Raw genomic sequence first — 12185 nt, 5'->3', positions numbered from 1 at the left:
TCAATTTACCCATTTACTCAGTCTGCCAAATTCTCTGGATCATCCCTGAGTCTATTTCAAATTTAGCAATTTCAGTTATTCTGTGGCACCATCTACTTTCATCAAGTCGATGGCTGGATGGTGGTGGTCATAAAAATTAACATAAAGTTAGGAAGTGGCAATAAAAAAACATAAAACAATATACAAATATCACTATCTTTAATTCAATAAAAAATATTAGGTCAGCAACAATAGAAATATCAATAACAACAATAGAATAAAAAATAACAGGATAAAAAATAATATCAATAATAAAAACAATAAAATAATTAAAAAAAAAACAATAGAATAAAAAATAATAACAAAAACAAAACAAGAATAACAACAATAGAATGCCATATTTCTGAGGTCGGCAAAATGAGTGCCAGCTTGCTGGTATCCTGTGTCGGAGTGGCGAACCGTCCAGGATTGTGCCCAATGGCCAAGGAGACTGCATTGGCAGCACCAACGCTCTTCATAGAGTATGGTCCCAATGGATGGATGTTGAGGTCATGAAGAGAATCACTTACCTTGGCAGTGATATTCATGTCTCTGCTGGCTGTGAGCCAGAGGTCATAAGACGTCTGTGTCGGGCCTAGGGAGTCATGGATTCACTGGATCATGGGGTGTGGCATTGTTGGTAACTGTGCAGGACGACGAAAGTCCATGTCTTGAGGTTCTTGGCGCTTCCAGTCTTGCTCCACGGATGTGAGACTCTGACTCTGACTGACTCTGACAGGGATCTGAGATGGAGACTTAATTCCTTTGGCACCAGGTCTCTTCGAAGAATCCTTGGCTATCGCTGGTTGGACTTTGTGTCCAACAGGCATTGCTGAGAGAGACTCAAATGAGATTTGTTACCTGCATATTCCATGAGCATCAGCTGTGGCGACATGGAAATGTGACCTGTTTTCCTGACTCTGGTCCTGCTCACCAGATTCTCTTAGCGAGGAAGCCTCGTGAGTGCAGGAGGTCAATGGGCCAACCCACCTGCTTCATGGTTGCAGCAATTTGATCAGCATCTCAAGGAGATGGGGATGGCCCAGGCATCTGCCTGTGGGATGGCCAGACGGAGGACTCTGGAGGTCTGGTGGAAAGTGGACACAGCGACGTGCTGCTCTGGCACATGCTCCTACCTGACCTGACTTACTGTCATGGCCAAAAATATTAGCACCACTGCACCTTTTTCAAACAACACACAATTTTCTCCAAAAATAAGTTTAAACTGACGAAAGTATTTGGTCCCCGCAATTCCTTATTTCACTGTTAATATTACAGAACCTTTGTTTTTGATTCAAACTTAATATAATTATATTATATTTTCTGATTATAAATCAGAAAATATAAAGAAATGGCATTGCTAAAATTATTGACACCCTCGACTTAATATTTCGTAGCACAGCCTTTGGACAAAATAACTGCAGTCAATCACTTCCTATAGCCACGAATGAGCTTCCTCCACCTCTCGACTGGCACTTTGGCCCACTCTTCTTGTGCAAACTGCTCCAGTTCTCCCAGATTTGAAGGGTGCCTACTCCCAACTGCTGTTTTCAGATCTCCCCACAGGTGTTCAATGGGATTTAGATCTGGACTCATTGCTGGCCACTTCAGACGAGTCCAGCATTTTGTCTTGAACCATTCCTGGATGCTTTTTGAAGTGTGTCTGAGGTCATTGTCCTGCTACAAGACCCATGACTCAGTGTGGCCACTCATTTTCATAAATGCCAAGGTGAGCTAATGAAAAAAAGCCAAAAATTCACAAGGTTTCGGAAAAGCGATGATAATAGAAAACCTATATGGCAAGAAAACCTATTGAAAACCAAGACGCCAAGGTGAACAAAAAATAGCCAAGATCTTGTGAAAAAAAGCCAAGGAGTGGTCACACTGCCATGACCTTCGACGCAGATCCAGCTTTCTGACACTGGGTTGAACATTGTGTTCCAAAATGCTTTGGTAATCTCCTGATTTCATGATACTATGCAGACATTCAAGGCACCCAGTGCCTTTAGCAGCACATCCATCCATCCAATGGGCCCATACTCTGTGCAGAGCATTGGTGCTGCCTAAGCAGTTTCCTTAGCTATTAGGCACAATCCTGGACAGGTTTCCACTCCGCCACAGGATACCAGTAAGCTGGTACTCATTTTGCCGACCTCAGAAAGATGACAGGCAGAGTCAACCCCACCTGGTATTAATTCAACAGTCAGCAGGATTTGAACTCAGGATCTTAGGATCCCAAGTGCACCACCCTAACCATGAAGCCAACACCAGGCATATAGAGGCAGCACAGCAACCCGAAAACATCACTGAACCTCATCAATGTTTGACTGTAGGGAAGGTGTTCTTTTCTTTGAATGCTTCATTTTGTTTTCTGTAAATATAGAGATGATGCACTTCACCAAAAGGCACTAATTTGGTCTCATATGTTCACAGCAGATTCTCCCAGAAGGACTTTGGCTTGTTCAGGTGTGTTTTGGCAAACTCCAGTCGAGTTTTCTCATGTCTCTTTCTTAGCAATAGGGTCCTCCTGGGTCTCCTACCATAGAACCCCCTTTCATTGAGTTGGTGACGGATGGTGCTGTCGCACTGTCGTACCTTATGTCTGAAGGTCAGTTTTAAATCTGTTTGGCAGTTGATAGAGGTGCTTTCTCCACCTTTAGAACAATCCGTCACTGCAATCTTCGATCAAGTTCTCTCTTGCCGCCACGTTCAGGGAGGTTGGCTACAGTGTCGTGAGCCTTAAACTTCCTGATAACATTGCGTACGGTGGACACAGGAACATCAAGGTCTCTGGAGATGGACCTGCAGCCTTGAGATTGTCCATGCTTGGCTACAATCATGTGTCTGACCTCCTCAAACAATTCTCGGTTTTATTTCTTTTCTCCATGCTCATTGTGGTCGACACAGTGACACGAAATAGCAGAATGACTCCTTTTCTCTATTCAAACTGGTTGAATGAATGATTTTTATATTGCAGGCACCTGCAACTCACCATAGGTGAGTTCAATTCCAAAGTAAAGGAGAATCACCTGCTTGAAATCTAGTTATTTGTAATGGTGCATTATTTGAAAAAAAAAGTGCAAAGGTGCCAATATTTTTGGCCACAACAGTATCTACACGCCAGCAGAAGATGCATACTGGTAGAAGCAAGTGAAGCTTGGCTGATGCAAAAGCACTAGACTCTAAACGAAACATCTATATTTTACAGCCCAATTCACTTGTATCATCAACTGGTATGTCAAGTATGTGTCAAGTGTACCTCTACAAATGGCAAAAAAAATAATTAACCATGCTTTTAAATTACCACATGAAGATTAATTTCTTTCAGCAGGCGAGTTGTTTGAAGTGGTTACACGTTTGAAACAGCATTCTTAAATAACATAATTATTCACGAATTACTGAAACAACCTCAGCTCACTCTGGTCTGATGGGATTTTTTTTCAGCCTTCCTGCCATTCTAAAATGTTGGAACAGTAAGCCTGTTCTCATGGCGTTCCAAATAAAAGCATTGTTGCAAAATTCGAGAAGAACTGATACCATAACATCATGTACTTGTAGTCATTGTGACGGTGACTTTGTGCACAGGCTAAGTTGTGGATATCCGTCATTAAACCAGCAGTAACATTGCTGTTGGGAGCATGCTGTGGATGTATCCTCACTTTGAATACAGTATTTCTGGAGAAAACTATGACCAATCACTGAATAACCACCTAAGTACCTCCATTTCTCTGGATACGCTCTCCTCTACTCCACTGTTTTTTGTCTTTATGGTCTTATTTTGTCTTTCGCATTGGAAATTATATGAATTGCACAACACTTGGGACAAGTATCGGCATTGCATTCCACTCCTGGGGGTCGCCATCTTGCAACTCAAACAAAGACTCTGTTAAGCGTGTTTTGACCAATCGAGATGCATCATCGATACTGCCTCATTCGGATGCATTTGGAATACGGAAACTGAGTTTTTGGCATTAATGTTCTGCAATTAAATGAAGTGCAACAAAGGTAAATAATCTGTATTATAAAGCAGGAGTGTCCATCTGTCTGTCTGATGATGTCTGTCTGTCCTCAAATTACTCCCTCAGTTTTGGGGCAAGTTCCATCAAACCTTCTGTGGAACGTTTTGGGGTCCCAGCCGATGTCTTACGTGGGTGGGAGGTTTCATAAATACCTCAATACAATTATGATTTTGACGTTTGATCCGTAAGAAAGTGCTCCCGATCTGGAAGTAGCACATTCACGAGTTCGGCAGAAACATTTGCTGGTTTGATAATATCTCAATACAATTGTGATTTTGGGTTTCCACCCGAACGATCCCGCTTTTAGCCATTCCAAGGTGGGTGGGAGGTTTCGTAAATTTCTCAACACAATTATGATTTTAATTTTCGATCCCCACGAAGTGTTTGTATAAAGCGTCGATGTTCGTTTATCTCACGAGTTTCAATGTTTTCCATGGAACAGTTTTAGAGATAGATGTCCAAAGTTGTTTATTTTCAACATGGCTGCCACACCACTTGACCTATGATGTCAGAATTCATGTTCAAATATTCCACATGAGGTGTCGCTCTGATGGTGAAAATGTTGTCTCAATCGGACAAACGGTTGCAGAGAAAATTAATTTCAAAGCAAATACATGTTTTATGCATAAAATGAAAATGTAGCCGTTTGGCCATGTTTTATTGCCCTTCCCTTCCCCTCCATTCATGCTGTTTTCACTTCCCCCTCCCCCCTCTTCATGCTGCCTTCCCTTCCCCTCACGCTGCCTTCCCCTCCCTTCTCGCTGCCTTCCTTTCCCATCCCCTCACACTACCTTCTCATCCCATCACGTTGTCTTCCCTCCCCCTCCCCTCATGCTTACCCCCTCCTGAACCCCCTCCCCTCTCCACCCACCACGGACATCTCTGGGCATTCTCTGTGTGCTGTATTAACGTGCTGTTTTAACATACCCCATTCTGTTCAATCCTGTCCTACCCCACCCTCTCCCTTCTCGTCAAGTCCCACTACCAAACGCAAGATGAGAATCCCCCCCCACCCCCTCCAGTCCTCTTACCAAATGCAAGTCTAGGACCCCCTTTCCTCATGCTTATCTCATCCAAAACAAAAAAGCTACCAATGTCAAATTACACCACGTCATTCAGGAGGGTGATGGCTAGCGCTGATTAGATTTTGGTCAAAATCGGTCAAAGGTCAAGGTCACAGTGAGGTCAAGCATCCAAAAAAAAGTTATAACTCTAGAACGGAAGAAGCTACCAATGTCAAATTACACCACGTGATTCAGGAGGGTGATGGCTAGTGCTGATTAGATTTTGGTCAAAATCGGTCAAAGGTCAAGGTCACAGTGAGGTCAAACATTCGATTTTTGATGGTTTGGTACAGAATCATCATAGAAACTTCTGGTTTGCTTCGCTACCTTCTCTAGAGACAGCTTTTATTAGACAAGGTCAGAGGTCAAGTTGACGATTTCGTAAGTGCCAGTCTATGACTGCTTGTTACTTACGAAATCTAAAGATTTCGTAAGTATATTGATGACTTCCGTCCTGTGTTTGTGTGTTTGCTTGTAGGCACGATAACTCGAGAACGGAAGAAGCTACCAATGTCAAATTACACCACCTGATTCAGGAGGGTGATGGCTAGCGCTGATTAGATTTTTGTTAAAATCGGTCAAAGGTCAAGGCCACAGTGAGGTCAAACATAATTCCGTAAATTCCTGTGGAGAAATGGAGTATTTTTGCTTCGGTCGACGTTACGAGTTCGTTTTAACTTCGATTTTAATTTTGTCTTCGGTTTTTGCGATCGCTTAGGATGCTTAACACTCGGTTGTCGAAATTGTGGGAAAAAAATCGGATGTTTTGGAGACGTTTTAAGATTGTCTAAAAATATTTCACTCGCCGCATCACGGCTGGTCACGTGGTGCAGCGTGCTCGAGCAGAGGCGGCGATGAGTCACGTAAAGGTTTTGCGTGTGCGCGCTGACGCTGTTTTCGATAAAGATGGTGTTTAAAGGTCATTTTATATCCCAATAAAGGTTATCGTCGTATGCCTGACTCGCTAAGCCATCGGATTATGTAAAGATTGTTGGTGGATGTCCGAATATTACGGTTTTGTGACTTTGATAAAATAATATTAAATAATTGCATGGAGAAATGGAGATTTTTGCTTCGGTCGACGTTACGAGTTTGTTTTTAATCGGATCGCAATTCTGTTTTCACTTTTGGTAATGGTTAAGTATGCTTAATGCTCGGTTGTTGAAATTCTGGTAAAAATCGGATGTTTTATGAGATTTCTGTCGGGTGTCGTATCTGAGGCTTAACTGAAGATTATGCTAATGAGGGGGATTGTAACACACGGCATTACGCACTCGTTTTAAAGTCAATTTCAATCCTGTCTTCAATTTTGGTAACGGTTAAGTATGCTTAACACTCGGTTGTCGAAATTCTGGTAAAATCGGATGTTTTATGAGAGGTTTGGTACAGAATCATCGTAGAAACTTCTGGTTTGCGTCGCTACCTTCTCTAGAGACAGCTTTTATAAGACAAGGTCAGAGGTCAAGTTGACGATTTCATAAGTACCAGTCTATGACTGCTTGTTTGTTTGTTTATTCGTTGATGTATTCCGACCCTGCAGGAATCAATGCGACCAAACATTGCATGGCCTCCTCTTTCATCCAGAGGAAGATCGTAGGTTATCTTTGAATAAAAAATATTGACCCCAAATTAAATCAGATAATTGGCCTCCGGGCCTCAATCGGGTCTTGTGTTTATACACTGTCTGCATTTTTTTTTTTACCCTTGGCGCGATCGAGTCATATTTATTTTGAAGATTGTATGTTGAGGTTGAAGTGATTTGTTGTCAACAACACAAATTTTATTTTTATCGTGTTTACACATACGCCTGCTATTAAAAAGATTGCTTTCCACAAGTTTATTATAACATCTCCATGCTCAGGCCTTGAGTGAGTATGTTACTTATACACTGCCTGGGTTTTCCCCAGGAGCAATCGAGTAATATGTTTTGTGAAGATCGTACATTGAGGTTGTGGTGATTTGTTATCAACAACACAAATTTAATTATCGGAATATAACATTGAATTTCCCCGGGCAACACCGGGTACTTCATCTAGCACACTAAGATTGAATAATAAACAGAAAATAATTGGGGTACCAGCCGTAAGGCCTAATGTTCGACTAGAATTGGTTTGGGGTGGAATTAAGATTTTGGTCAGGGTGCTGCTGATAACTCTCCAGCCCTTCACAAAAAACACTGTGGGAACTTTAACACCCACCATCCAATGTTTAGCAGAAAGGACAACCAGCTTAACTTCCATCCAAGGGATGACACACTGAGAAAGCAATGCACTATCTGTGAAACACTACAATCTGACAGTTTATAGTCAAATTGGGAATCACACCCTGACAAGACAACTTAAAGGTAAGGGTGCTACCTCTGCACCAGGCTGTTGGACGAGATCATAAAATTCATATATTGAGTTGCTGCATTGTGGATGTGGCACAGGCACGATGGGACAAAATGGTTTCTCCCTGTGGCAAATGTATAATCAACAGATATTGAGACAAAATGTAAAAAAGAGAACTGCAGTAAATTTGGCCAGGGTACTTGCATGCAATAGGCGATTTCAGTTGTCAAAAGAGACCTCAAAATATTCTCATTTCCTTAAAATAAATGGAGACAGGATCATCGGCTTTGCATTTGCAACTGAAGGGCATCGTGTTGTGAGATGCAGCACCTCCTGCTGGCAATGTACCAGCCTACCAGCTGTTAGTTACACTATCCTACTCCATTGGGGTCAATCACAATCACATGTAAAATTATGGCATTTTTACATTCATAATATATTGTTATGGATCTTGTGTCGGGGTAAATTGGGGGATAGAGTAGAATAGTCATTTCATCGTACGTTTTTGTGCAAGTGTGTTGTAGCTCCCATAAATGACAGAGCATGTTGAGCATGTGCTTAGAGAGATCTCCTCTCCCCCTCCCCCCAATGTCTTTGTACAAGCCCTCCACCTTTACCTTCCCAACATTTTTGAGCCTTCCCATTTATCTGTCCTTACAAGTAATTTCTCTAGCTAACGGCCAATGGGTGTGCACCAGAGATGGTTCAATGGGCCCTGCAGGACGTAATAAAAATGCGCACACCACACATTGTTTTTCTTTTTCTGTCCTGAGCCCCTGGTTGGCTGGGTCTCGCTACCGTTCATTGTTGGAGAGTTCCTGGTGGTTCAGATTTGTGGTACACATCGTGGTTAATTACCGAGCTGATGCGCTGGGAATGTGTTTGTTGCCGGCATGCAAGGCACAATGAGGACAAGTCCTGCAAGAGACCGCTGCGCACCTGAACGAAGACCCACAATGCATCCATGAGCATTGCCATGTGGAACAGGTGTCCTTTGTCTCGTCAATTCCCGCTGAGTCCTGTGTTCCATCAATTGAATGAAAGAGATTGAGGCATAATTGATAAGCCATCTTGTTTCTGGGGGCACGTTTTATATAGCTCTTTATTTTGGCTTATGATCACCTATGCTCGGCTTTGCTTTCTTCTGCTTTCTCCATTTCCTTGTGAATAAATCCCTTATTATTGATGAAGCCTTTTGTGGGATTGGGAGTAGTATAGGGTGCATCATGCTTCATATATTGGTTTAGTAACCCATTGGACAGGCAGATTGAGTCTGCACATACGTGCCTCAATGTGGAACGCTGATATCAGCACTCGGCTAATGGTCGTGATTGGAGACATTTATTCGAGCCAAATTAATCCGGCGGACATGGAGATCTTTTCGTCCCATACCTGCTGGGCAGCATGAAGGTCCTTGAAGACCACACAACCATAATGAGATGCACATGATCTCCATCACCAAATTTTCAACAACTACACACAGAGTCCGATGATGTAATGTTTTAAAATTATTTGTGGACTGACAAAAGATATTAAAGTGAGCAAAGGAAAATTAATACTTCATGTGGAATCACAGTCGACAGTTCAGCTTAAGAGCCAAAAAGCTCCATTAATCATCAAAGAGTAAGGAAAGTGCTCTGGAATCTAAGGGATTACAATGAAGTACTGCTTGCATCTTCCCTGGTTACACTGGCCAAGCAGAAAACTAATAAGATGTTCTGAGATATAATACAAGCAATGGAAAGGGAAAACTAAACCAATTTTAAAGGGTAAATAATTTGCTTTTTAATTACACATCCTTTTTATATGGGATGTCTTAGGGAAGATTGCATAATTGTGGTGATATGCACTACCTGAACGATGATCCGAGGCCCTCAAGCTTGTCTCGCGTTGATAATTTCCCACTGGCCATGCCAAGCTGCTCCTCTCGCCGACCAAGGCATTGCTTCATGACAGGCCCTGGTGCTATGCCACCTCTGACACGTTCTCCCCGCCTTGTGCCGTGACCTAGCTCTGGGTGGCTTCCAGCACGAGGAAAAGTGTGCATTGTGTGGCAAGATCCAGGGCCATTTATTCGGACAGAAGCTTCAGCTGAAAGACCAATGGAGGTGAGGCAGTGGTGAGCTGGAGGAGAGGGTAGGCCATTCAGTGAGCCAAGGCTGTCAAAGGATGCACCATTACTGCGGGAAGATTCGACAGCATTCTCAAACTGGTGACTGAAATTGTCAGTGGAACCACCAACTGGGCGCATCGGCATTGTTGATCCAAGATCTTCTGGAAGGCTACATGGTTGTCCAACTTCAAGCCTAGAAAAAAGTAGATAAAACAAGATTAGGACATTGTGGAGGGGGTGAGATAGAAGCAAGTTCACAAGAAAACTGATAGCCATGTACTTTAATTGGCCAGAAAAAAATAAACATTTGAGGAAGGAAACAAAGACTGTGGCAGCATGATTGCTAAGTTATGTGGGAGCTAATGTTTGTCACCTTCTAGTAGTTACTACTTGAACTATTGGCTGCATACCATGCAGCACGATAAAGGAGATGGTATCATGAACCTCATTTGTAAAGATATCAAGCCCACTGCCATGGGCCTCAAAGCTGCTCCAATCACCCTGCATATAACACGAATGCTGATTGCCACAGTGATACCCTACATATCAAAGTGAAATTGAAATATGAAGTCCACATTTACAACTTTTATGTGCCACTGATCCACAATCCCATGGTCCACATGGGTCAGGAACTATGAACCAGAATAGCACGAAGTTCCTTGACTTTGCAAGAAGTCATGGACTTAGGGTGGCTGGTTCATGGTTTCAGCGCCCACAAGTTCATCGCTGGACTTGGTATTCCAACGCTGGCGGTGTGGCAAAGGAGATTGACCATGTCCTCGTTGATGGTCGCGAGAGGATGATCCAGAACTGCAGGGTCTACCGGAGTGCTCAGTTCCTCAATACTGACCACCGAACTTGTTGCAGCAACTCTAAAGTTGCACCTTAAATCCAGGAGAATGGTACCATCCCAGCCTAGGCTGGATGTTGGCAAGCTCAAGGATGAGAGGGTAGCTGAGGAGTTTGCGAACAAGCTGAGTAGAGATTTGGGGGGTCTGGGTGCTTTGGGAGGTCCTGAAGAGTTGTGGAGTGCCTTCAAGACCACCATCCTTGATGTTGCCGGTGGATGTCTTGGAACTCACCGTAGGGCAAAGAAGAATATTTTCTCTCAAGGGACACTGGATACCTTTGACCAGAGTCGCAGGGCCAGGCTGAATGGCAGAGCTGAGCTGTTCAGGGAGCTGAGGCGTAAAACTGTACGTGCGCTAAGGGTGGACAAGGAGGCCTATGTGCGAGGAATCTGTGAGGGGGTAGAGCATCATCTGTGGTCAAGTGCTTCTCGTCCTGCTTACAGGGGAATTCGCACATTGCGTTCATCCAAGCCCATCCCTCGGTGTACTGCAGTTAGAGCAGAGAGTGGTAGGCTCTTGACAGAGGAGTCCGAAGTGAAGGCCCGCTGGGCCGGTTACTTTGAGCGGTTGTACCAGGCTGATCCCCCAACTGTCGAGTTGGAAGTCAGGGGTGTTACAATAACTGTTGCTGACCCTCCAATCAACTGTGGTCCACCTTCGCTTGTGGAAACACAGGCTGCGGTGAACCGGTTGAAATGGGGGTAAAGCTCCAGAGATCTGTGGCATCCATGCTGAACTTCTCAAGGCTGGTGGAAATGCTCCACTCGTGTTGTTGCATGCAGTTCTGTGCTCTGCCTGGAACACAGGCATCATCCCAACTGACTGGAAGAGGGGCCTTGTTGTCCCTCTCTGGAAAGGGAAGAGTGATCGCTAAGACTGCAACAACTACCGAGGGGTGACGCTGCTCTCAGTGCCGGGCAAGGTCTTTGCTCGGATAATTATTGATGGGGTTCGCCACCATCTGCTTGAGCACCAGCGTCCAGAGCAGTCAGGCTTTACACCAAAGAGGTCAATGATTGACGGTATCCTTGCTCTTCGGGTCCTCACCGAACGCAGACGAGAGTTTTGGCAGGGGCTGCTTGCAGCCTATGTTGATCTCTGGAAAGCGTTCGATTCAGTGAATCGGGATGCCCTCTGGAGGATTCTTGGTCTTTGTGGGGTGCCACCAAAACTCATCGATCTGATGTCTGAACTCTACTCTGGAACTGAGAGTGCTGTGAGATGTGGTGGTACCATCTCTGCCTTATTTCCAGTTGTTACTGGAGTTCGTCAGGGGTGTGCACTAGCCCCCACACTTTTCAGCACTTGTATGGACTGGATTCTAGGGAGGATGTTGGAGAGATCAAGCTGTGGTGCATCGTTTGGGAATGTCAAGATCTTTGACCTTCATTTCGCAGATGACGCAGTCATCTTTGAGGAGACTTTAGATATCCTTTTGGGGGTCCTCAAGGTGCTGAATGAGGAGTCGGAGCCGCTAGGATTACGGGTATCCTGGGTCACGACTAAGATCCAGGCTTTCAATGACATCTTGGATGCTGCTGTCCTGTCTGTGCCTGTTTGTGGTGAGGATGTTGAGGTTATGGAGAGATTCACTTACCTTGGCAGTGATATTCATGTCACTGCTGGCTGTGAGTCAGAGGTCAACGGACGTCTGGGTTGGGCCTGGGGAGTCATGGATTCACTGGATCATGGGGGGGGGGGGGGTGGCGCTGCCGTTACCTGTGCGGGAGGACGAAAGTCCAAGTCTTCAGGTCCTTGGTGCTTCCAGTCTTGCTCTATGGATGCGAGAC

The 12185-nt window shown here is 44.2% G+C and overlaps 1 protein-coding gene across 2 annotated transcripts in view; it reads right to left on the bottom strand.

Moving 5' to 3' along the window:
- LOC147026778 (PH and SEC7 domain-containing protein 1-like) overlaps window positions 1-12185 on the bottom strand; it is a 411551-nt gene that overhangs the window by 206100 nt on the left and 193266 nt on the right. For both annotated transcript variants that reach the window (XM_085882586.1, XM_085882587.1), the window contains one exon: window positions 9285-9737. In XM_085882586.1, the coding sequence (XP_085738712.1) occupies window positions 9285-9737 (453 nt within the window). The remainder of the gene's footprint in view (window positions 1-9284; window positions 9738-12185) is intronic.

This window comes from Eptatretus burgeri, chromosome 5 (genome assembly GCF_056783735.1).
Source record: "Eptatretus burgeri isolate ZD-2024b chromosome 5, Ebu_testis_v1, whole genome shotgun sequence".
Taxonomy (NCBI): domain Eukaryota; kingdom Metazoa; phylum Chordata; class Myxini; order Myxiniformes; family Myxinidae; genus Eptatretus; species Eptatretus burgeri.
This window is presented reverse-complemented; position numbering and strand designations above follow the sequence as displayed.